At 48.5% G+C, this 26189-nt stretch overlaps 1 protein-coding gene, 2 long non-coding RNA genes and 1 other non-coding gene across 4 annotated transcripts; 1 reads left to right on the forward strand and 3 right to left on the reverse strand.

Annotated features, from left to right (window-relative positions):
- Nucleotides 1-4330: 4330 nt before the first annotated feature.
- LOC133751001 (uncharacterized) lies at nucleotides 4331-6180 on the reverse strand. Its single transcript, XR_009864751.1, has 3 exons — nucleotides 6019-6180; nucleotides 5159-5443; nucleotides 4331-4404 (listed from the first exon to the last, which is right to left on the reverse strand). It is a non-coding gene; the product is annotated as an uncharacterized LOC133751001 (long non-coding RNA).
- Nucleotides 6181-6457: 277 nt separating this feature from the next.
- On the forward strand, nucleotides 6458-8223 carry LOC133750999 (uncharacterized). Its single transcript, XR_009864749.1, has 2 exons — nucleotides 6458-6558; nucleotides 7858-8223. It is a non-coding gene; the product is annotated as an uncharacterized LOC133750999 (long non-coding RNA).
- Nucleotides 8224-11472: 3249 nt separating this feature from the next.
- LOC133750990 (zinc finger protein OZF-like) lies at nucleotides 11473-25743 on the reverse strand. Its single transcript, XM_062180831.1, has 4 exons — nucleotides 25582-25743; nucleotides 23782-23870; nucleotides 19976-20102; nucleotides 11473-13191 (listed from the first exon to the last, which is right to left on the reverse strand). Exons 1-4 carry the CDS (start codon nucleotides 25613-25615, stop codon nucleotides 12005-12007), a joined length of 1437 nt encoding a protein of 478 aa, XP_062036815.1. The 5' UTR covers nucleotides 25616-25743; the 3' UTR covers nucleotides 11473-12004.
- On the reverse strand, nucleotides 15020-15126 carry LOC133751128 (U6 spliceosomal RNA). Its single transcript, XR_009864762.1, has one exon. It is a non-coding gene; the product is annotated as a U6 spliceosomal RNA (small nuclear RNA).
- Nucleotides 25744-26189: the final 446 nt, after the last annotated feature.

Genomic DNA, 26189 nt, shown 5'->3' on the forward strand with positions numbered 1-26189 from the left:
TCTCTCTCTCCCCATCACCCTCCTCTGTCACTCTTTCAAATAAATAAATAAATAAATATTTAAATGACTGGTAAGAAATATTTTAAAATATTTCCTCTGAGTATTTCCATCTTCCCATCATATTTTTCTAAACCTTCCATATATTTAATTACACTCTTGTAATATTTTTAAATGTTTAATTGACACATAATAATTGCATACCTTTATGGAGTTCAACGTGACAATTTGACACATGTATGCAATGTGTAATGACCAGATCAGGGTAACTAGTACCATCTCCAATACTTTCATTTCTTTGTGTTAGGAACATTCAAAATCCTTCCATCTAGCTGTTTTGAAACTTAAGAAAAACCACCAGCACTACCACCCAGAGGTGACGGACAGCTGCCATTCAGAAGTGAAGTCGGCATAAAATCAGACCTGGGCATGCACCCAGGCTCCCGACAAGTGAGCCACCCGTTTCCACAGAGAAGAGAGAAGGAGACTTCAAGAGAACAGGAAGCCAGCCTCGGGCATCTAAATCGACTGTAATGTTGGCAATGCTGACGGGTCTTACAGATGCGGAAGATGGGGGTGGGAGTGCAGGATGGATCGGTGTCTGAGGTCCCCGGAGCCCAGCACAAACTCTCCCCTGTCCCCAGTACCTTTTCTGAAGCCCCCGAGGCCGGGCATGACTCGGGATCTAGAATTTTTCCACACTTCAGAAAGGTGAGCTGGTGTATGCATTTCATACTATGTCCCGCCTCCAGCAGGATTTGGAGCTGGGCCCTCCATCCCACACACCAAGTGGGAAAAGCCCCAACAATATGTAACTTCTCTGTGGGATGCGATCAGGTTTCACTGCCTGGTGACTGCAGCTAAGGCTCTGTAGCCAAGTGAGGTACAAAAAAAGTGTGGTATCCAGGGCTCTGTGGATTTGGGGACTGTGGACAATGGATGGGGGATGGGTGCAGACGCTCAGAACACACCAACAGAACCCGGTGGTCTGGCCAAGCCATTACCCATCAAGACCATGTTCCTGAAGTTCCCCAGCACCACGTCTCTGTAGAGGGCCTCCTGGGCCCAGTCCAGCTGCGCCCGCTCCTCCCTGGAGCACATCACCACATCCTCAAAGGACAGCCGTTCCTGAAAAGACGGCCGGTGACAGCAACTTGGATTCTCACAGGGACTCTGGAGATGGGCCTCGGACTCCCCAGGGAAAGAAACCGAGGTCCCATGCACAGCTCACCGTGTGCTCAGCCACAGGACCGGCTGAGAGGGAGGGCCCTCGCCGGCTGCTACTGCCAACTGGGGAGTGAACCAGGGGGTGGAAGATCTTCTCCCTCCCACCCTACACCCCGCCCATCAAATAAATACAGGAACATTGTTTAAAACCACGTTTCTTCTCCTTCCTCCCACTCTGGTTACCACTCTCTCTCTTTCCCTTACTGGACCAGCCTCTGGAAAGAACATTCTACAGGCTCACCTCCTAGTCACTCCACACACAACCCACCATCTGGCGTAAGATCTTAGCATTCTTCTGAAACTATTCCAAGAGACCATCCACGGGGCCAGTGCTGTGGGGCAATGTGTGAAGCCGCCACCTACAGGGCCAGTGTTCCATGTGGGCACTGGTTTGAGTCCCGGCTGCTCCACTTCTGATCCAGCTCCCTGCTGATGCCCCTGGAAAAGCAGTAGAAGATGGCCCAAGTGCTTGGGCCCCTGCACCCACGTGGGAAGACCTGAAGGAAGCTCCTGGCTACTGCCTGGCCCAGTCTAGGCCATTGCAGCCATCTGTGGAGTGAACCAGTGGATGGAAGACTTCTCTTTCTTTACAACTCCACTTCTCAAATAAATAAATCTTTAAAGGGAGAGACAGAGCGACCACCCACTTGGGAACCCAAGGAGATAGTTTTGAGTCTTTTTTTTTTTTTTTTTTTTGACAGGCAGAGTGGACAGTGAGAGAGAGACAGAGAGAAAGGTCTTCCTTTTGCCATTGGTTCACCCTCCAATGGCCGCTGTGGTAGTGTGCTGCGGCCAGCGCACCACACTGATCCGAAGGCAGGAGCCAGGTGCTTCTCCTGGTCTCCCATGGGGTGCAGGGCCCAAGCACTTGGGCCATCCTCCACTGCACTCCCTGGCCACAGCAGAGAGCTGGCCTGGAAGAGGGACAACCGGGACAGAATCCGATGCCCCGACCGGGACTAGAACCCGGTATGCCGGCGCCGCAAGGCGGAAGATTAGCCTAGTGAGCCGCGGCGCCGGCTAAGTCTTTTTTTTTTTTTTTTTAAGATTTATCCATTCATTTATTCAAGAGTAAGAATGAGACTGAGAGAGAGAGAGAGAGAGAGAGAGAGAGAGAGACTGATTCACTCCCCAAATGGCTATAACAGCCAGGTCTGTACCAGGCCAAAGCCAGGAGCCAGGAGCTCCATCCTACTCACCCACATGGTGGCAGGGACCCAAGTACATGGGCCACCTTCTGCCACCTTCCCATCAGCAGGAATTTGGATCAGAGGCAAAGTAGCTGGGACTTGAAGGGGTCCTCCAATACAGGATACATATTAAGAAACTGCACCACAATGCGGGCCCTGAGTTGACTCTTCAAATATGAATAGTGGGACTAGCGCTGTGGCATAGTGGATCAAGCCACCCCCTTTCATGCCAGCATCCCATGTGGTCACTGGTTCAAGTCCTGGCTGCCCAACTTCTAATCCAGCTCCCTGCTAATGTGCCTGGGAAAGCAGCAGAAGATAGCCCAAGTCCTTGGGCCTCTGCACCCACGTGGGAGACCCAGAAGAAGCTCCTGGCTCCTGGCTTTGGGTCAGCCCAGCTCCGGCCATCAATGGCCATTTGGGAAGTGAACCAGTGGATGGAAGATTTCTCTGTCTCTGCTTCCTTCTCGAATTCTGTCTTTCAAATAAATAAATCTTTAAAAGAATACATGAGTAGGCAATTCGCCTTGTGGACAAGGAGGACAGGATGGCGGGCAGGGTGGTGAAGGAAGGGACACTGTGCAGCTTCTCTGGCTCTCAGGGACAGCCTGGAGGGGAGGCAGCAAAGGCAGGTGGTGCCTCGCGATCCCTCGGAAGCACTCAGCACTCAGTGGGATCCCTCAGATCCATGGCAGCAATCCTGCCAGACTGCAGCACGGCCACACAGTCTGTTCCCACTGCTGCGACGGCTTCCTAACTTGGCTCCTCACCTTCAAACCCAACGTCTTATCACCCTTCGAAATGCTATAGATGCAATGGCTTGGCTTGCCCTGTACCCTTTAATACGGAAGCTCCGAATTTAGTTCTGTTTTTATAATACATATCTACCTCTCCAAACTGGTTGTAAACTCCTTCAGGCAAGAGTTGGCACCTCCCAGCACAGAAGTCAACAGCTGCTGTGCGGCAGGCACACGACAATGCTCCACGAGAAACAACGCACTACGGTGTTAACAGCTAAAAAGTTACAGCTAAAGCACAAGCAGATACCACACAAAGGACTTCGCACCGTGTCGGGGACTGCTGCATGGCCTGACCCCATTAAAGGCTGGGAATTCAGAGCCTACCACGTGGCCTGAATTTCGCTGAAGGCAAGCTCGGCCGGACTGCAAAGGTGACCGGTCTCACGCTAACAGTGGCAAAGGTCAGCTGACGTGATGCCAACCCAGCTAAGGAAATGACGTGGGCTCCAGTAACCAGCACGCGGACGGTCACCCCAGTTAACGATTAGTCCCCCTCGAGGGTCCTCCACGTGTGGTTCTTTTCTTAATCCCAGCTTCTAAGCAAATGCGTCTTTCATGTAAACGCCAAAACTCCCTATTGTTCCCTGTTTCACTATGTTTAAGCTCCCGCATCATAAAATCCTGTTTTCATGAAATTGCACACTTGTTATGATTAACCGATCACATCACCGCTGATAATCAATACTTGGCATAACCAGACATCTGGGCCATCTGCTTCTGCCTCTGATGGCAGACAGTGTCCCCTGGTTTCCCCACAGTAAAACCTCTGAGTTTGCTTTCTTAATCTATGGGATGGCCTGACACCCTGCCATGCTGGGTGCACCCGCTCCTCACAAGTGTCTGGGTCAGGTACTACCATGAGCCCATTTCACAGACAATGAGACGGGGGCCCACAGTGCTTATGTAACTTGCTGGAGGTGACACATCTCACACACAGCTTGGATTTGAACCCACGGACTCCAGACTTTATGCTCCTCACTACATGGCACCCGTGAAGGAAAACTCCCAAGTGGAGTGTGGCCAGCTTCCCCAGGCCATACTGGCCAGGGCTGGGCCCGGACAAAGCGGTGTTGAGCGACAGTGATGCTAGCGGAGACAAAGGAGGAGCAGCAGCTTCCACCCGGTGTCAGGAACACGGCTTCACGGGCCCCAGCTCTGCCAAGCGGTTGGCTCCCAGCCATCAGGCCAAGCTGGAGAGGAAGGAAGGATGACAGATGAGGCCGGACCCAGCTAGGTCTCCTGGGAAGGCAGACCCGGGAGAGGGCATCCCCAGACCCGCTCACTACAAAGTCAGTAGAACAGTCTTTTTCGGGGTTCCTGAAGCTGCATCAGTTTCCACAGCTGTATGCAAGGGAAGCTGTGCCCCCCCCCACCCTGCACCTCGTGCTGCAGCACCTCTCTGCCGGACACTGGGTGTGCAAAGGGCTAAGATCCAGAGGTCACTGATCCACAACCGGCAGCAGCCTACCCGGGAAGTCACCTCGCTGTGGGTCAGGCCTCGGTCCGCTAACTGCCTGCCAGCTTTTCCGCTCGACCACATGAAATGAGCAACCGAGAGACTGACTGCAAAGCCGAGATTTTGACAACAGCAAGGGACCGTTACGGGGGACCATGGCACTTTGGGAAAGGTTCCGGGCCAGACGGGGGAGAAGCTTTTAAAAGGGAAAAGGGAGAAGCTGTTTCCAAATGAACACCAGGGCCGCAGGGCTGCAGGCAACTGCTCACTGGTTATACTGGCTGTTGCTGGGGAGGGGACACTCTGAGGTTCTGTGGCCCTCAGAGGATCCGTGTAGTGGTTCTTATCACAGACACAAGGGCATCAGCACAGGAGCCGTCCTGGGCAGCCTCATGGCCCCATTTTGCTGCGATTTAACTTAGTGACTTCACGCCCCACACCCCCTTCAATTTAGCACCAAGAGGAGGAAGCCAGAGATGTGCCTTTACCTGGTCACAGAGGATGCCCACTGGGAGTCCACCAAGGTAATTCAGCAACCAGCGTCCCCAGGCCATACATCTCCAACAGGGCAGAGCTGAGCCGCTTCTTTCCACTGTAAAACTTCCCCACTCCTCTGCCGGCCTTGGAGACTCCGCCCAACACAGGTGATGGCTGGGGACCCCGTGGCTACAGCAAGCTCTGCATCCAGGACCTTTTGCGTGTTCTGATTTGGGTGCCCTTCGTTTCCTTCTCCGTGACACAGATGATGTTAGGCCCATCGTTGGAGATTTCAGCTACACACAAACAGGCCGTCTTAGGCAGGATCACTTCCTCAGCCTGAGGGACTCTCCGTAAACTCGCTTCAGAGACGTCTCACACACAGTTCCCTGAAAACACTGCGCGGAAGACCCCCTACAAGAGGCACCCCCGCCCCCAGACCCGTCCCGATCTGTGGCTCCAAGGGGCAGAGGCCACCCTTCTGCACTGCCTATGTGCTGCGCAGACCGCGCCCATGGAAGTCAGAGCTGTTAGAGAAATCAAACCCGAGACCACCGTTTGGGCAACACCCACAGTCACGGAACGGAAAATTTAAAATATCCTGATGTCCCGAAGCAGGAAAAAGTCGGCTTCCTCGCCGGCCCAAGACGGGCGGCGGTGGTCGGCTCCCACAGCCCCTCCGGCACTGCACCTGCGCTGGGGACGCGCGGCCAACTCGGAACTTGAAACCGACCTCGTGCCAACTTCCCGCAGAGTCTGAAAGGCTACTGGGCACCACGGGGGTCACCTTGAAACCTGCGATCACTTCTCTCCGGGGTCTCCCCACTCACCCCCCTACACACACACACGCTAGCTTTTTTTCTCTCCGAACCTGCTCGGTGCCGCTGACCCGCCGCCGCCCGCCTCCTCCAGGGAGCCTTCCGCCTGGAGGCTGGGCTTCCCCTCTCCGGGCTCCCAGGACTGACCACAGGTCTGGTCAGCGCCCCTCAGCTGACTCCACCACAGGGAAGCGGTTCGGGGCTCGACCCGGGGGCTCTCGGGCGCCCCTCGCCGGTTCCACTCACACACTCGTGCGGGCGGGATAGAGAGGGCCCCACTCGCGCTTCCTCTAGGACTGCGAGGCTTCCACACCCCAGTGGGGCGAGGTGGGCGTGGCCTCGCTTCCCGCGCACACGCCTCCCCTGGCCGTAACCAATCATCAGCCTCGGGGGCGGTGCCAGGCCAGTCACGTGGTCACCAGGCCCCGCCCCCGCCGGGCCCACACTATATATACTCAGGAGGCGCACTCTCACCGGAGCTGGTTTGGGGATTTCGGAAATGCAGACGGCGGCCGTCTCCCTCCCGTCCGAACCAACTGCAGGACTTCTCACTACGGCTGGGTATTTTCAAAAACTGCCCTGGAGGGCCTGAGGTGGGCTGACTGAAGGTTTTAGGGAGCCGATTCTGAACGCACCCATCCCAAATAATCATAATTTATAATTGTTATATAATAATGCAGCAATGGCCGGGGCTAGGCCTGGCTGAATCCAGGAGCCAGGAGCTTCAACCTGGGACCAGGCGGCGGCGGGTGGGAACCACGTGACGGGCCTGGCACCGCCCCCGAGGCCGATGATTGGTTACGGCCAGGGGAGGCGCGTGCGCGGGAAGCGAGGCCACGCCCACCTCGCCCCACCGGAGTGAGGAAGCCTCCGCAGTCCTAGAGGAAGCGCGACTGGGGCCCATCTATCCCGCGCGCGCGTGTGTTCACAGCTTTTATACTTTTATTGCAGGGCATTGAGTCAGGTTTAAATCATAGATTTATATTTGGTCATTGATCACATTTAAAAATGAAGAAAACCGGCCGGCGCCTCGGCTCACTAGGCTAATCCTCCGCCTTGCGGCGCCGGCACACCGGGTTCTAGTCCCGGTTGCCCCTCTTCCAGGCCAGCCCTCTGCTATGGCCCGGGAAGGCAGTGGAGGATGGCCCAAGTGCCTGGGCCCTGCACCCCATGGGAAACAAGGAGAAGCACCTGGCTCCTGCCATCGGATCAGCGCGGTGCGCCGGCCGCAGCAGCCATTGGAGGGTGAACCAACGGCAAAAAGGAAGACCTTTCTCTCTGTCTCTCTCTCTCTCACTGTCCACTCTGCCTGTCAAAAAAAAAAAAAAGTGCAGAAATCCTGGTAGTAACAGATTTGATTATTGATTAAGGAGCCACATTACATTCCCATGCTCATTCCCACTTTCGATGTGCAGAGAGAGGCCAACAATTGGGTTGTTCATCATCCTTCCTGAAATGGTCCAAAGACATCAAACTCGCTCCTTCTTAAGTATGATAGACGTTTCCTTGCCCCTGGCTGGAGTTGAAAGTCTGTTCCCTAACTCAGGCCTCTGCAGTCACCATGTAAGTCCGCAGCTGATTACCGGAGGGTATTTTCACTCTAACAATAATTCCCTGGACTGCCTGAAAGCCTTTGGAACATTCTTCTTTACTCTAAGTACTTGCAAAAGTGGACACAGGCAGAAGTAAAACTCACTCTGACTTGCAGTTCACTCAGCCCACCTTACCGGGATTCCTGGTGGCAGTCCAATGTGACGATAATATCAAACTCGACAAAAGCCTTTGAATACAGGATACTTTAGGATTGTACTTACTAGCAACAGCAGGTTTTTAGAATTGTAGCACTTTGTTTCCAGCTCCCTAAAAATTCTGTCCACTTATTTTCTCTCCAGATTTGTTTTCGTAAACCAACGATTTATCAATCAGGCCCTTATACATCCAGTGGTTAAAACTCATAATAATAAAGCACGTCAGTTGTACACCGGCATCCCATATGGGCTCTGGTTCGAGTCACGGCTGCTCCACTTCTGATCCAGCTCTCTGCTAACGGCCTGGGAAAGCAGTGGAAGATGGCCCAAGTCTTTGGGCCCATGTACCAACGTGGGAACCCAGAAGTTCCTGGCTCCTGGCTTCGGATCAGCCCAGCTCCAGCTGTTGTGGCCATTTGGGGAGTGAACCAGCAGATGTAGGACCTTTTTCTGTCTCTCCCTGTCTGTAACTCTGCCTCTCAAATAAATATTTTTTTAAAAAGCCAATAATGAGCATTGATGTTATCAAATTTCATTTAAATATCTACAGAAGTTATATTTTTCCCATTAGACATATTAATAGATAGGGCAGTAGCTATCTATTCTTGCATTTCTGGGATAAACACCATTTGGTCATAATCAATTTTTTTAAATGATGTTAGATTCTATTGGATAATATTTAGTAGTTCAACACTGAAATGCATAAATTAGAATGATTTGAAGTTTTATTTTTATGCAATTTCTATTATACTTTAGTATCAGTTTCATACTTTTTTAAAATGACACTTTGATTTCTTCCTCTCTTTTCTGTTAAGTGCAGTTGTTAAGTCTTGAAATGATCATATCTTTAAAATTGAGAATTTTCTTTGTTGCATCTTTAAGGAAATTAATGCTTAGGTTTTCTTCATTAGGATCATTTTTGGCAAATTATATTTGTATATAAAATTATTTAATCTAGGTTTAAACTTTTTATACTAATGGAGTTGAGAAAAGTAATGTTATTCTTTAGTTTTTAAATTTAGAAATATGGTATCGGTAACTCAAATTCTCTTGTAATATTTCAATAGTTGATATCAGAAGCATGAGAATAGCAATCAGCCTTGAAAAGGAATGGGATGACCTCCAACACAGGAGGAAGGAATGGGTTAGGATATACTGGAGCTAGAAGTGAAAGACTGGATTGTTTCTGTTTATCTCTATGACCTGATGCAAAAGTACCTGCTGGGTCTGGAAACAGGCAGGAGAGGTTTCAGGCATTTCCTATGTCACTTGTTCCCTTTATTTAACTCTTCTGGTTCTCCTAGATTGTGCTAGTGTTACTCATGAGACATATTTTAAACTGAAATGAAGTTGAAGGTTCACTGAGCATTTACGATGTATCACTCATCCCTCTTCCTACACCTCTCTGTCCTCTGGGAAGTTATTTCTTTTTAGATATATCAACTTCCACATGATTACATTCTTATGTTTCACAGAAACATAAAGAGACCAGGATTCCTGGCCGGCGCCGTGGCTCACTTGGTTAATGCCTGCGGCACCAGCATCCCAGCTTTCTGCTGTGGCCCAGGAAGGCAGCGGAGGATGGCCTAAGTCCTTGGGCCCTGCACCCGCATGGGAGACCAAGAAGCAGCACCTGGCTCCCAACTTCGGATTGGCGCAGCACCAGCCATAGCTGCCATTTGGGGAGTGAACCAACAGAAGGAAGACCTTTCTCTCTGTCTCTCTCTCTCACTGTCTATAACTTTACCTGTCAAATAAATAAATAAATAAAATTTAAAAAAATAAAGAGAGACCAGGATTCCTGACAGAGCTTTTAAAGAAATGCTTTCTTTTTTTTTCAATACTATTGCATTATAACTTTCTGTTTCTTCTGGATAAGTTTTTTTTTTGCCAACACAGGTCACATAAAAATCTGCCTGCCCACGTGGCAATGTTCTTCCAACAGCAGATAACAATGATTCAGACAAGCTTAACTGATAGGGAATATATATTATAGTTGATCATCTTAAATGTAATTGCCTGACATTCTTCAATAACATCCTGTGGCTCTTCAGAGAAAGGTGACTGTAACCTTCACTCACTAGCAGACAACCAGTTTTACTTTGCTTTTTGCTTTACTCCCAGCTTCAGTCTCTGATCAGCTTCCACCATTGCTGGGGAGTGAACCACTTACTATGGGAGTTCTCTCTGCCTCTCAAACAAACACAAAAAACCTACACCTCCTATTTTCCCATTGTAATGTGACATAAATGTATAAAAAGGCCTACATGGTTATTTGGGAGAAGCATTCATAAAGGAAATAAAGGAATGAGAGTGGAATTACAGCATTCTAAAGCCAGTTGGAGGAAGGAAACCTCCCCAGCTGATGGCTGTACAAGTATAAAGGAAAGAAGCTGGGGCCGGCACTGTGGCGCAACAGGTTAAAGCCCTGGCTTGAAGCATCAGCATCCCATATGGGCACCAGTTCTAGTCCCAGCTGCTCCTCTTCCGATCCAGCTCTCTGCTGTGGCCTGGGAAAGCAGCAGAAGATGGCCCAAGTCCTTGGGCCCCTGCACTCACATCGGAAACCCGGAAGAAGCTCCTGGCTCCTGGCTCCTGATCGGTGCAGCTCCAGCCATTGTGGCCATCTGGGGAGTGAACCAGCGAATGGAAGACCTCTCTCTCTCTATTTCTACCTCTTTCTGTGACTCTTTCAAATAAATAAATCTTTAAAAAAAAAAAAAAAAGGAAGGAAGCTAAATCCTTAGGACCTAAATTAAGTGTGATGAATTGATCAAGGATAAATGATCACATGAGTTTGAGTGACAGAATTTCACTTCTCACTTGTAGGTCCTCATCTAAGCTTATTCATTATTGTTAACTTTTGCTACCAAGAAGCCATAGGTAAGCAAGCACAATATATTATCCCAGCACACAAAAGCAGTTGAGAGAGTTGCAGCCAGGCTTAAAAAGAGCATATTAGCCAGAGTCAGTTAGGGCCAAAGAAGAAATTAGTATTAGGTTGATCGTGAGGTTAATAAGAAAGGGCCAAGAAAAGGGATCAAAAATCAGGTCAAAAAGATACCACTGGGGCTGGCGTTATGGCATAGTGAGTTAAGCACTTGCCTGGGACACCAGCATCCCATAGGGGTGCTGGTTTGTATCCCAACTGCCCCACTTCTTATTCAGTTCCCTCTTAATGACCTAGCAAATGCAGTGAAGATGGTCCCAGTGCTTAGACCCCTGAAAAACATGTGGTCCCCTGGATGAAGCTCCTGGCTGCTGGCTCTGGCCTGGCCCAGCTCTGGCCACTGCAGCCATCTGGAGAGTGAACCAGCAGATGCAAGATTTCTTACTCTCTGTCTTTTCCTTTCTAACTTTTACTTTCAAATAAATACCTCTTTCTTTAAAAAAAAAAAAAATAGAAGATACTGTTGGGGCTGGTGCTGTGGCATAGCAGGTAAAGCTGCCGCTTGCAGTGCTGGCATCCCATATGGGCACCAGTTCGAGTCTTGGCTGTTCCTCTTCCCATCCAGCTCTCTGCAATGGCCTGGAAAAGCAGCAGAAAATGGCCGAAGTCCTTGGGTCCCTGCACTCATGTGGGAGACCTGGTAGAAGCTCCTGGCTTTGGCCTAGCCCAGCTCCGGCTGTTGTGGCCATTTGGGGAATGAACCAGTGGATGGAAGACCTCTCTCTCTCTCTCTGTGCCTCTGTTTCTCTCTCTGTGTAGCTCTTTCAAATAAATATATAAATCTTTAAAAATAAAAAATAAAAGCCACAGATAGGGGCCGGTGTTGTGGTGTAGTGGGTAAAGCTACCGCCTGCAGTGCTGGCATCCCAAATGGGTGCTGGTTTGAGTCCCAGCTGCTCCACTTCCCATCCAGCTCCCTGATAATGTGCCTGGGAAAGCAGCAGAAGATGGCCCAAGTCCTTGGGCCCCTGTAGTCGCATGGGAGATCAGGAGGAAGCTCCTGGCTCCTGGCTTGGGATCAACACAGCTCCGGTCCTTGTGGCCATTTGGGAAGTGAACCAGCAGATGGAAGACCTCTCTCTTTCTCTGCCTCTGCTTCTCTGTACTCTGCCTTTCAAATAAAATAAATAAATCTTTAAAAAAAGCCCACAGATAGTGACATTTACCTCTTGCTGCCCTCTTCCATACACAGTAACATTTCAAGGAAGAAGGCTATTTTGTGAGTGGCACAGTTTCTTAATAGTTTTGGAATATGGTCTACAACATTTAGAACAGATCTATACAATCAGGGGAGAATAATTGTTTTGTAAATGTACTTCATTCTATTCATCATGATTTTCTTTATGTTGATGAAAGGCTGAACATACAGGTTTTCTCACCCTTCTTCTTACTTCTGTAGGCTTTTTGTCGTGTATGAATTTTCTGGTGTTGAATAAGAGATGAGCTCTGGCTGAAGGCTCTGTCACAATCATGGCATTTATACGGTTTCTCGCCAGTGTGAGTTCTTAGATGCTTTGTAAGGGATGAGCTCTGGCTGAAGGCCTTCTCACACTCTCTGCATTTGTAAGGTCTCTCGCCAGTGTGAATTCTCTGATGTCTTACAAGAGCTGAGCGGTCGCTGAAGGCTTTCTCACATTCATTACATTTGTAAGGCTTCTCCGCACTGTGAGTACCTTGATGCTGAAGAAGAGCTGAACAGTAGCTGAAGGCTTTCCCACACTCACTGCACTCATACGGCTTTTCCCCCGTGTGGGTTCTCCGATGCTGAGTCAGGCCTGACCGATCACTAAAGGCTTTCCCACACTCTTTGCAGCCGTAGGGTTTTTCTCCAGTATGCACCCTCTGGTGTTTAATGAGGGATGAGGTATCGTTGAAAGCTTTCTCACAATCCTTGCATCTGTAGGGCTTCTCCCCAGTGTGTATGCGCTGATGCTGAATGAGATACGTGCTTTGGCTGAAGGCCTTCCCACACTCCTCGCACGCATAGGGCTTCTCTCCCGTGTGAGCGGTGTGATGCTGCAGCAGGGCCGAACGGTGACAGAAAGCTTTCCCGCACACATCACACTCGTAGGGCTTCTCTCCAGTGTGGATTCTCTGATGCTGAAGGAGTGAAGAACTCCGACTGAAGGCCTTGCCGCACTGGCTACATGCATACGGCTTCTCGCCAGTGTGGGTTCTCTGATGGGGGACAAAGGCGGAGTAGTAACTGAAGCACTTGCCACACGCGGTGCACTCCCACGGCTTTTTCCCGGGGTGCATTTTCCGACGTCTGATGGGGTTCGAACTTTCCCCAGTTTCATGACAACCCGCAGGCCTTTTCCTGTGTTTGACTGTGACACGCCTTAAGTCTCTCTTCTGGTTTCCTGGCTGCCTTCCCAATGTGCCTTCACATTCCCAGGTTCCTATCAACCTAGAGCTCCAAGCATCACCCTTTTGAAGTCTTTCTAGTATCAGCTCTCTTTCAGGTGATCGTTCATAATCTTCCTGCTTTAAAAGGAATTCTTCAGTTGCAGGCATAGATTCAGAATCTAAAATAACAAAAAGCACAAATGTTGGTCCTTTCTATGTTGAGAGGAATAAGATTGTGAGAGGGACTACGATAATATTTTAAAATTATGCCTATGGGACCAGCATTGCAGCTTAGTGGGTAAAGCTGCCTTCTGCAATGCCAGCATCCCCTGTGGGTGCTGGTTTGTATTCCGGCTGCTCCACTTCTGATCCAACTCCCTGCCAATGGCCTGGAAAAATCAGTGGAGGATGGCCCAACTGTTTGGGCCCCTGCACCCATGTGGGAGACCTGGATGAAACACTTGGCTCCTGGCTTTGGTCTGGTCCAGCCCTGGCTATTCTGGCCATCTGGGGAGTAAACTAGCAGATGGAAGATCTCTCTCTGCCTCCCCCTCTCTTTCTGTAACTGTGACTTTCAATAAGTACATAAATCTTTTTTTAAAAGATATTAAAATTATTTATTTAAGGGTCCAGCACTGTGACGTAGAGGGCTGGGCCTCCACCTGCAGTGCCCACATCCCATACTGGTGGCAGCTCATGTCCCTGACTGCTCTGCTTCCAGTCCAGCTCCCTGCTAGTGCACCTGGAAAGGCAGCGGAGGATGGCCCAACTGCTTGGGCCCCTGCACGTCACCTATGTGGGCAGCAGGGGCCCAAGTGCTGGGGGTATCTTACACTGCTCTTCCCAAGTGATTAGCAGAGAGGTGGACTGGAAATTGAGCAGCTGGGAGTTGAACCAGTGCCCATATGGAGTGCTGGCATCTCAGGCTTACACCACAACACCAGCATCCTATTTTATTTAAAAATTTTAAAGCTTTTAATTGACATATAAAATTGTACATATTTATACGGCACCATGTGATATTTTGATACATGTATACATTTTGTAATGTCAAATCAGGGTAAACACAGCTATATCCTCAAACATTTAATGTTATCTTTACAATGAAAACATTCAAAATCCTTTCTTCTAGTTTTAGGTGTTGTTTTGTTTTTTAAAGAAAAATACATAATACATTATCATTATCTATAGTCACCTTTCTGTGCTATAGAAGACTACAATTTCTTACTTAATTTAATGCCCATTAATCAAATTTTTCCTCATCCCTCCCTCTGCTTACTTTCCCTGGCCTTTGGTAACCATTATTATATTCCTAAATTATATAAAATTAACTTTTTTTTTTTAAAGTTGTTTCTTTTTTTTCGAGAGACAGAATTGCAGACAAAGAGAGGCAGAGACAGAGAGGTCTTCCATCTGCTCGTTCACTCCCTAAATGGCAGCAATGGCTGGAACTGGGCCGATCTGGAGCTTCTGGGTCTCCCAAGTGGTTACAGGGGCCAAGTACTTGGGCCATCTTTCACTGCTTTCTCAGACCATTAGCAGGGAGCCGGATTGGAAGTAGAGCAGCTGTGGCTGGAACCAGCACCTATATGGGATGCTGGCACCCAAGCGGAGGCTTAACCCACTATGCCACAGCACCAGCCCCAAGATTAGCTTTAATGACTCCCCAAATGAGTGAGATTATGTTGTACTTGCCTTTCTACAGCTGATTTATTTCACTTAACATGGTGACCTCCAGGTCTGTCTATGTGGTTGCAAATGACAAGATTTTATTCTCTTTCATGGCTATATAGTATTTTTTTATTTTTAAATTTTTTAAGCTGAACAAATTTCATGTATTTCATATATACAGATTTAGAAGCATAGTAATACTTCCCACCCCACCCTCCCTCCCTCCTCCTTCCTTTCATTCCTTCCTTTAATTTTTAGAATGATCTACTCTCAGTCTATTTTATATTCATAAGATTAACCCTACACTAAGTAAATAATTCAATAAATAGTAAAAAAAAAAACATGGAATACTTTGCAAATCTGCATGTCATCCTTGTACAGGGGCTATGCTAACCTTCTCTGTATCGATCCAATTTTAGTATATGTGCTGCCAAAGGAAGCACTATTTATTTTTATTTGAGAGGTAGAGAGATGGGTGGCACAGCAGAATTCCTATATGCTGGTTCGTTCTCCAAGCAGAAGCCACCAGGAACTCCATCCAGATCACCCACGTGGATAGAAGGGATCCAACTACTTAAGCTATCACCTGCTGCCTCCCAAGGTGCACATCAGCAGAGAGCTAGAATCACAGCAGAACCAGAACTGGAACCCAGGTACTCTGATATGAGATACAGGCATCCTAACCTCTCAGCCAAATGCCTGCCCCACACATTATGTTTAAAAAAAAAAAAAAGATTTATTTATATTGAAAGGTAGAATTACAGAGATAGAGAGAGATACAGAGAGAGAAAGAGACCTTCCATCTGTTGGTTCACTCCCCAGATGGTTGTAACAGCCAGGGCTGGGCCAGGCTGAAGCAAGGATCCAGGAGCTTCTTCTGGGTCTCTCATGTAGGTGCAGGGGCCCAAGCACGAGGGCCATCTTCCACTGCATTTCCCTGGCACATTAGCAGGGACTGGATCAGAAGCAGAGCAGCTGGGACTCAGTGCCACAGTGCCGCTGTCCCACCGCCCCATTATTTTTTAAACGGTTTTTGCTAGGGGAAGGGGTCTGGTCTAGCAGGTAAGATGTCTGTACCCCATACTGGAGTGCCTGGGTTCAATACCTTCCTCCGGCTCCTAACTCCAGGTTCCTGCTAATGCAGACCCTGGGAGGCAGCAGTGAATGCCCAAGTAACTGGACTCCTCCCACGCATGCAGGAGACCTGGAGTGGATTCAAATAGCTCCTACCTTCAGCCTCCACACAGGCCTGACCACTTGGCATGGACACCCAGCATGAGAGAACCAGTAAATGTCAGTGCTCTATATCTCTCTGCCTATCAAATAAATTAAATAATACTCTCTGGTCTTTTCACAGAGGCAAAATGTTTCTTTTAGATGCTTTAAGTATGAACTTGTGTCTCCACTAACCACTACCCCTTTCTTTCCTTCCTTCCATCTTCCCTCCCTCCCTCTCTTCCTTCCTTGCAAAAGCAAAAATTCCTTTCTTCCTTCTTTGCTTCCTTCCTTCCATCTTCCTTCCTCTTTTGTCACAGCCAAACTTCTCAAAGAGCTATGTGCATTCTCTCATCGTATACTCCTGTTCTCACTAGTCTGGCTTCTCTCTCTACTACTTTCCCTACTCTCCCTGAAGTCAACAACCACTTCCTGGTCATCAAAACCCAGCGGGGCTCTTTCTTACGTGTTGTTCAGCTTGGCATCTCAGCAGCACTGGATGCTGTGGCTCAGTCTTCCAGCTGCCAGCATTCTGTCCTGTCTTTTGTGTTTCTACGCTGTCTAGGTTTTCTCTGATCTCTATGTCTCTGGAACTTTTTCTGCTGTTTGTTCTTACATGTTGATAGTTCTTGGCATTCAGCCTTAGGCTCCCCTCTTTTGCTTTTGCTCCCTCCCCCAATTACATTCTTTCCTTTAAAAATCTCATACATGTCCAGCATTACTGCACAGCAGATTAAAGACCATATCCATCCCGTGGTCTTAATTATTTTCTATAATTCCACCCAAACCCATATCTCCAGCTTAGTTCTCTCTCCCTATCCGTGTTCTCGGCTACTACTTTATATATCCATTTAGAAATCCTGAATTTACTCTACAAGAGTATGTCAAAAAGTTAATGAAAAAATGTTTATTTTGTGCAAAAATTTTTTATGATCTATGTGCACAAAGAGGCTTTCAAAACATTCATGAAAATGCATATTATGAGGCCGGCGCCGCGGCTCACTAGGCTAATCTTCCGCCTTGCGGCGCCAGCACACTGGGTTCTAGTCCCGGTCGGGGCACCGATCCTGTCCCGGTTGCCCCTATTCCAGGCCAGCTCTCTGCTGTGGCCAGGGAGTGCAGTGGAGGATGGCCCAAGTGCTTGGGCCCTGCACCCCATGGGAGACCAGGAGAAGCACCTGGCTCCTGCCATCGGATCAGCGCAGTGCGCCGGCCGCAGCGCGCCTACCGCGGCGGCCGTTGGAGGGTGAACCAACAGCAAAAAGGAAGACCTTTCTCTCTGTCTCTCTCTCACTGTCCACTCTGCCTGTCAAAAAAAAAAAAAAAAAAAAAAAGCATATTATGAAAACACTATTTGTGAATTTAAAAAATTTTAGCCCCAAAATAAACTTATCTTTTAATGCCACTTTCAATGAGCTTTTTGGAGTATCCTCAAATCTACACTTTGACTCATCTGCTCCCTTAACCCACACACTCTTCAGGTTTCACTAGCTCAGAAAACATCAACATCATCATGCTCGTGAAAAAGGAGACTTTACACAAGAATATGTACTCTGCCACCAAAAGGTAAGTTTCGAGAGTGTACATCATCTCTCTTTTGTTCACTGATATTTCTCAGGGCCTATCATAGTGCTGGTAGACAGTAAGCACACATTAAACATATGGTTTAAATTTATTTATTTGTTGTGGCCGGTGCTGTGGCACAGCTGGTTAACACCGTGGCCTGAAGCGCCGGCATCCTATTTGGACACCAGTTCGAGACCTAGCTGCTCCACTTCTGATCCAGCTCTCTGCTATGGCCTGGGAAAGCAGTGGAAGATGGCCCAAGTCCTTGGGCCCCTGCACCCACATGGGAGACCTGGAAGAAGCTCCTGGCTCCTGGCTTTGGATAGGTGCAGCTCCAGCTGTTTCGGCCAATTGGGGAGTGAACCATCGGATGGAAGACCTTTGTTTCTCCTCTCTCTGTGTAACTCTGACTTTCAAATAAATAAATAAATCTTTAAAAAATATTTATTTGTTTATTTGAATCTGAAAGGCACAGAGAGAAAGAGAGAGAAGCAGAGACAGAGATCTTCCATCTGCTGGAGTTTATTCCCCAAATGCCTTTAACAGCCAGGGCTGGACCAGGCTAAAGCAAGAGCCTGAAACTCAATCCAGGTCTCACACATGGGTGCCAGGGACCCAAGCACGTGAGCCCTCACTGCTGCCTCCCAGGGTGTGCATTAGCAGGAAGCTGGAATCCGAAGTGCAGCAGGAACTGAACCCAGACATCCTGATATGGGATGTGGGCATCACAATGGCATCTTAACTGCTGAGCCACTCACCTGCCCCTAAATATGTATTGTATGAACAAAACTGAACACAAGTAATACAAATAAGGAGGCAACCTGAGAGTTCAGTATGCCTTTACTGAGACTCTTTTGGGACCAGCGCTGTGGCATAATGGGGTAAAAGCCACCACCTGCAATGCCAGCATCTTATATGGGCACCGGCTCAAGTCCCGAGGCTGTTCCACTTCTGATCCACCTTCTTGCTAATGTGCCTGGGAAGGCAGTGGAAGATGGCCAACTACCTGGGCCCCAGCACCTAGGTGGGAGACCCTGATGAAGCTCCTAGCTCCTGGCTCCTGGCTTTGGCCTAGCCCAGCCCTGGCCATCGTGGCCATCTGGGGAGTGAACTAGTGGATGGAAGACCTGTCTCTCCTTCTCTCTCTCTGTAACTCTGTCTTTCAAATAAATAAATCTTAAAAAAAAAAAAAGATTATTTTGCCTCATTATAGAAATATAACGATAAAAATATTTGAGTAAATATATTTTAATGTTTTTTTTTAACTTTTTTTTTTTTTTTTTGGACAGGCAGAGTGGACATTGAGAGAGAGAGACAGAGAGAAAGGTCTTCCTTTTTGCCGTTGGTTCACCCTCCAATGGCCGCTGCGGCCTGCGCATCTTGCTGATCCGAAGGCAGGAGCCAGGTGCTTCTCCTGGTCTCCCATGCGGGTGCAGGGCCCAAGCACTTGGGCCATCCTCTACTGCCTTCCCGGGCCATAGCAGAGAGCTGGCCTGGAAGAGGGGCAACCAGGATAGAATCTGGCGCTCCAACCGGGACTAGAACCCAGTGTGCTGGTGCTGCAAGGCGGAGGATTAGCCTGTTAAGCCACGGCGCTGGCAATATATTTTAATGTTATGATTTTTATAAGTTGAGAACAGTAATAAAATTTAATATACACTGTGAACTATAATACTAGATTAACAATTCTGTTTTTATTATGGGTGAACTGTTATTGTAAGAGATTAAATATATTAACATAACTAATCTTCAGAAAACCCCAGTTTCTCTTTAAAAAAAAAAAAAAGATTTATTTATTTATTTGAAAGGCAGAGTTACAGAGAGGCAGAGGCAGAAACAGAGAGAGAGAGGTCTTCCATTTGCTGGTTCATTCCCTAAATGGCCACAATGGCCAATCTGAAGCCAATCTGAAGCCAGGAGCCAGAAGCTTCTTCTGGGTCTCCCATGCAGATATACGGGCCCAAGGACTTGGGCCTTCTTCCACTGCTTTCCCATGCCATAGCAGAGAGCTGGATCAGAAGTGGAGTAGCCAGGAATCAAACCAGCACCCACATGGGATCCCAGCACTGCAGGCAGTGGCTTTACCCACTATGCCACAGTGCCAGCCCAACCCCAGTTCTTGTAATTGAAAGTCAGAACCTTGAGAAGCATACTGGACTCTTCCCTATACCCTACCAACCACAAAATTTTCAAATTTTCACCAAATTTTATGAATTACAGCTCCCTCATGAATGAGACTAATACTCTTATAGAAGAGACCCAACAGAGACCTCTCCCCACCCCTCCCACCACATAAGAAGGTAGCATCTAAGAACCAGACAGTAGGCCCTCACCAGATACCAAATTTTCTAGCACTTCGATTGTAGAATTCCCAGTTTCCAGAACTATGAGAAATCAATTTCTGATGTCCATAAGCCTCTTGGTTTATGGTATTTTGTTACAGTAGCTCAAATAGACTGAGACACTTATACTGCAATAAGTAGCCCACATTACAAAATAAGACTTCCTTACCCCAAAATGCGAGGCTCCCACAGTGCTCCACCTTCATATCCATGCCTATGTACTTGTGGGCAGAATTCAGCTCTTCGACCTCCTCTTGGGTGAAGTCCATTTCTTCATCTTTGACTGTCATCAACTCCTGGAAGAACAAGCACATTCTTCACATTCCTAGAGGGCTTGGTAATGGTAAGGGGAAGGAACAATCTAGAAGGTTTTAACTTTAATGAAATATTCTAAAATTATGAAATATGAGTCTGTGCTATGGAATATAATAATGAATGCTAATACTTATAATTTATTTTCTATGTGTTAAGTTATTTGAGTAAACTTTCTCAAAATAAAAACCATACGAGGTAAGGCAAATCGTGTTATTAACATTATTTTTAAGTGTAAGGGTCAGATCTGGCATTTGGACCAGACAGTCTGACCTCAAACTTACATATATATATATATATATATATATATATATTTTTTTTTTTTTTTGACAGGCAGAGTGGATAGTGAGAGAGAGACAGAGAGAAAGGTCTTCCTTTTGCCGTTGGTTCACCCTCCAATGGCCGCCGCGGTAGGCGCACCGCGCTGTTCCGATGGCAGGAGCCAGGTGCTTCTCCTGGTCTCCCATGTGGGTGCAGGGCCCAAGCACTTGGGCCATCCTCCACTGCACTCCCTGGCCACGGCAGAGAGCTGGCCTGGAAGAGGGGCAACCGGGACAGGATCGGTGCCCCGACTGGGACTAGAACCCGGTGTGCCGGCGCCGCAAGGCGGAGGATTAGCCTAGTGAGCCGCGGCGCTGGCCTATTTATTTATTTGACAGGAAGAGTTACAGACAGTGAGAGAGACAGAGAGAAAGGTCTTCCTTCCGTTGGTTCACTCCCTAAGTGGCCGCAACGGCTGGAGCTGCGCTGATCTGAAGCCAGGAGCCAGAAGCTACCTCCCGGTCCCCCATGCGGGTTCAGGGGCCCAAGGACGTGGGCCATCCTCCACTGCTTTCCCAGGCCACAGCAGAGTGCTGGACTGGAAGAGGAGCAGCTGGGACTAGAACCTGGCACCACAGGCGGAGGATTAACCAAGTGAGCCACAGCACCAGCCCCTCAAACTTACATTTTTAATTATACTCTTCTGCCTTTTACTAAATCAATATAATAATAAACTATCAAATGAAAACTAAATGTTAACTATTGATTATGCTGTGGATATAATAAGGCTCAGATGTGTAATTTATGGTGCCATATTAATAGGTATATTCTGAAATTTCAAAGAAATTCAGATTGTTCTTATAGAAGTCTCTTCGGGGCCAGCGCTGTGGCGTAGCAGGTAAAGCCGCCGCCTGCAGTGCTGCCATACCATATGGGCAACGGTTTGAGTCCTGCCTGTTCCACTTCCGATCCAGCTCTCATTATTTGAATTTGCTGTTCAAATAAAATAAATAAATCTTTAAAAAAAAAAAAAAAGAAGAAGCCTTGTCTTTCTCTGTATTTTGGGTCGTGAGTTTAGATTTACTTAACTTTCACTTCTTAAAGCTGTCTGAACAAGTGAATTTACTGATTTAAGTTGAAAATGTTCTACGGTTCTAAAGTCAGATTCTTACTCTGTTACAATGACAGTCATGTAAGTATATTTTATGAGCCATAATTAACTGCAGAATACTTTGTGGAAAACTCAAGCAATAGATGAGAATCGTTAGTGGCACAGGATTTAGAATCATATGAACGGGTTCTGACGAGGGCTCAACCATTTGATGATTCTGAGCAAGCTACCATGAGCCTCAGTTTCTTTGTCTGTGAAATAGGTATTCTTTACTCCCTAGACTGGTTACTGAAAATACATGACGTCATGTCTGAAAGGCGTCTTTATATGCTGGAGTTCCCCAAGACTCAGAGCTTACAATTCTCCATCTACACTTACATACCAGCAAGATTCCTCCTACCTTTAAAACATTTTTTAAAAACCACCTCTTTGGTCTTGTCTTACTACTCTTATCTAGCTGTCACTCTACTTCCCTCCTTTCTTTTAAACTAATACTCTCCAAAATAGGTGTCCAGAGGCCCTGGATCCAGTTTCTCTCCCCTCATTTTTTTCCCCATTCCACTCCACTGCTCCCTGAAGCTGCTCTCTGCCATCACCAAGGGCCTGCACATTTGTAAACTCAGTGCTCAATTCCCAGGCCTCATCGCACCTGGCTGAGCAACAGTATTTAACACAGCTGATCACTCCCTTCTCCTGGCAACACTTCCAGCTGGTTTCCAGGATGCCACATCTTTGCTCTCCGCCAGCCTCACTGGTCACATCTTCTCAGTCTTCTCTTCAACTCCCTGACTTTTTTTTTTTTTTTTTTTTTTTTGACAGGCAGAGTGGACAGTGAGAGAGAGACAGAGAGAAAGGTCTTCCTTTTTGCCGTTGGTTCACCCTCCAATGGCCGCCGCGGTAGGCGTGCTGTGGCCGGCGCACCGCACTGCTCCGATGGCAGGAGCCAGGTGCTTCTCCTGGTCTCCCATGGGGTGCAGAGCCCAAGCACTTGGGCCATCCTCCACTGCACTCCCCGGCCACAGCAGAGAGCTGGCCTGGAAGAGGGGCAACCGGGACAGGATCGGCGCCCCGACCGGGACTAGAACCCGGTGTGCCGGCGCCGCAAGGCGGAGGATTAGCCTGTTGAGCCACGGCGCCGGCCCCAACTCCCTGACTTCTAAGCATTGGAGAGTTACTGCACTCAGTAAGGAGCTCTCATCTCTGCCCTATCTACACCCACTCTCTTAGTGACCACAGTTTCATGGCTTAAACTACTATTCATATAGCTCACTAGGCTAATCCTCTGCCTGCGGCGCCAGTACATCGGGTTCTAGTCCCAGTTGGGGCCCTGGATTCTGTCCCAGTTGCTCCTCTTCCAGTCCAGCTCTCTGTTGTGGCCCAGGAAGGCAGTGGAGGATGGCCCAAGTGCTTGGGCCATGCACCCACATGGGAGACCAGGAGGAAGCACCTGGCTTCTGGCTTCAGATCGGCGCAGCGCGCCGGCCGTAGCAGCCATTTGGGGGTGAACCAACGGAAGGAAGACCTTTCTCTGTCTCTCTTACTAACTCTACCTGTAAAAAACAAAACAAAACTATAGATCATTCCCAGATTTAAATCTCCAGCCTCAACTCTCCCCAGAGTTTCGAGTCTTCAAGGAAAAAGTCCTTTGGTTCAGGAGCCAGTGTTGTGATTCAGTGAGTTAAGCCACCAACTGCAATGCTGGCACCCCATATGAGCGCTGGTTCAAGTCCTGGCTGTCCCACTTCCAATCTAGTTCCCTGTTAATGCACCTGGGAAAGAAGCGGATGGCCCTAATGCTTGGATCCCTGCCACCAATGTAAGAGGCCTGGATGGAGCTTCAGGGTCCTGGCTTTGGCCTGGTTCAGCCCTAGCCCCTAGCCAATGTGGCCATTTGGGAGTAAACCAGTGAAAGACCTCTTTTTCTGTTTTACCCTCTCTCTCTATCACTCTGCCTTTTTTTTTTTTTAAACATGTTGGTTGAGTGTCTCAAGCACTTGGGCCATCTTCTACTGATTTCCCAGGCTATAGCAAAGAACTGGATCAGAAGTGGAACAGCTGGGACTTGAACCGTTGCCCACATGGGATGCCAGCACTGCAGGCGGCGGCTTTATGTGCTACACCACAGCACCGGCCCCACTCTGCCTTTCAAATAAATAAATCTTTTTAAAGAAGTATGTTGGTTCAGTTCTTTTGGTGGGATTTCCTTGGATCTCTGAAACAATATGAAAGAAACAAGGACACACTGTACACTTGCTAAGATTTCAGGGGAGGGAAATTAAACTCAAACTCACCTGGAACTCAACAGGCAGCAGCTCAACGGTAGGTTCCATTTCTTCTGTGCTTTGTTTTTGGAGTAGAGAAGCATCTTCAGTGGTCACAGCTGAAAAGAGTCGAAAATAAGCTATGAGGTACGTAAATTCTATTTTTGTATTTCCATATTCACTAGGGCAAAAGCTGTCACAGGCCAGGTTGTGTACATAAGGCTGACAATATTTAACTCAAAAAGCTCAGATGTAGGAGCCAGCATTGTGGCACAGTAGGTTAAGCCACACTTGCAATGCCAGCATCCCACATTGCAGTCCTCACTGTTCTGCTTCTGATCCAGCTCCCTGCAAATGCTCCTGGGAAGGCAGCAGATGATGGCCTGGGTACTCAGGACCCTGCCACCTACATGGGAGACCCAGCTGGAGTTCCTGGCTCCTGGCTTTGGCCTGGCCCAGTCCTGGATGTTGTGGCCATTTGGAAAGTGAACTAGTAGTGGAAGATATATGTGTGTGTGTGTGTGTATATATCTGAATGTGTGCCTTTAAAATAAATCTTAAAAAAAAAAAACCCGGGCTGGCGCCGCAGCTCACTAGGCTAATCCTCCGCCTTGCGGCGCTGGCACACCGGGTTCTAGTCCCGGTTGGGGCACCGATCCTGTCCCGGTTGCCCCTCTTCCAGGCCAGCTCTCTGCTGTGGCCAGGGAGTGCAGTGGAGGATGGCCCAAGTTCTTGGGCCCTGCACCCCATGGGAGACCAGGAGAAGCACCTGGCTCCTGCCATCGGATCAGTGCGGTGCGCCGGCAGCAGCGCGCCTACTGCGGCGGCCATTGGAGGGTGAACCAATGGCAAGGGAGGACCTTGCTCTCTCTCTCTCTCTCTCTCACTGTCCACTCTGCCTGTCAAAAAATAAAAAATAAAAAATAATAAAATAAACATAAAAAAAAAACCCTTAGATGTTGACAGAGTACATAGAAAAAGATAGCCAAGTAAGGGGTTGGCATTGTGGTGTAACAGGTAAAACTGCCACCTGTGACGCTAGCGTCCCACATCAGCACCAGTTCGAGCCCAGATGCTCCACTTCTGATCCAATTCCCTGCTAATGGGCCTAGGAAAACAACAGAGGATGGCCCAAGTCCTTGGGCCCCTGCACACATGTGGGAGACCTAGAAGAAGCTCCTGGCTCCTGGCTTCACCCTGGCTCAGCCTCAGCCATTGCGGCCATGTAGGGAGTCAACTAGCAGATAGAAGATCTCTCTCTCTCTCTAACTCTGACTTTCAAATAAATAAAATAAATCTTTAAAAAAAAGATAACCAAGTGAAAGTGATTTTTGTAAGTTTTGTTCTATTTATTTAAAAGGCAGAGTTACGGGGGAGGAAGGGGGGAGAGAAATTGAGAGAGATATTCCATTCACTGGTTTACTCCCCAAATGGCCTCAACAGCTGGGGCTGGGCCAGGCTGAAGCCAGAAGCCAGGAGCTCCAGATCTTCCACACGGGTGCAGGGGCCCAGGCTCTTGGGACACCTTCTGCTACTTGCCCAGGCACGTTAGCAAGGAGCAGGGTAGGAAGTGCAGCAGCCTGGACATAAACTGGTACCCATACGGGACGCCGGCATCACAGGCAGTGGCTTTATTCTCTATTCCACAACATCGGCTCCCAAGCGAAAGCGTTTTGATCGAGGGCTGTGGTCTGCTCCAGGGCCTTCTCCTGACACGTGTCAGCTGCTGTCTCCTACCATGGGGGTGCACCCGGCTTTTTCATTCTCATCAAGGGTGGTTCCCTCCATTCTCCTCACTTTCAACTTCATGTCTATTCCTGCAGCCCTTACCTTCTTCTTCCACTTCGATGGCCACGGCATCCATGCTCAGCTTCTGCTCTTTGTCCTGTAACTGGCAGGGCTTCCTCAGTAGCTACTGGTTCAGAGACGAGCGCAGACTCCCAGCGCTACACAGCCTGCGCTCTCTGCCGGCCCAGCTCTGGAGAGAGACTTGGAGAGTTTCCCGTGGGGCATCTCCCTCTGTCTCTACCCCTGGCAGGCTTCCTACTGTGCATTTCCGTCCTGGGGCCTCAGACAAAAATCTACTTCGCTTGGAAACCTTAGGACTGGGTCATTAAGCCCCACGGCTGGAAGATCTTTCTTTGGAATACCAAGGTCAGCCATTACGTGTCGCACCAAGGCAAAAGAGGAGAAAATGGGGGCCGCGGTCACGCTAGTTCCAGAACCTTCCGGAAATGCCACGGAGACTGACGCACACACGTGGCCTGCAGGTACGGCGGCAGTCACCGTCGGCAGGTTCACCCCTGACGCTCACAAACACATGGCAATAGGAAGACGGGACCCTTCGACACGGAGTCCCCGCTCCCTCTAAAGACGCCTCCCGTCCAGAATCGGGCCCCCCAAATACAGGCAAACCCTAAAACAGGGCAAAACACAGA

Source organism: Lepus europaeus, chromosome 21 (assembly GCF_033115175.1).
Source record: "Lepus europaeus isolate LE1 chromosome 21, mLepTim1.pri, whole genome shotgun sequence".
In the NCBI taxonomy this organism is placed as follows: Eukaryota; Metazoa; Chordata; class Mammalia; order Lagomorpha; family Leporidae; genus Lepus; species Lepus europaeus.

Coding starts and splice junctions, on each gene's coding strand:
- LOC133750990 (XM_062180831.1), bottom strand. CDS start 25,615: ATGGATGCCGTGGCCATCGAAGTGGAAGAAGAAG. Junction 20,103..23,781: donor TGCTGCCTGTTGAGTTCCAG/GTGAGTTTGAGT, acceptor TTGTTCTTCCAG/GAGTTGATGACAGTCAAAGA. Junction 13,192..19,975: donor TGGGAGCCTCGCATTTTGGG/GTAAGGAAGTCT, acceptor TTGTTATTTTAG/ATTCTGAATCTATGCCTGCA.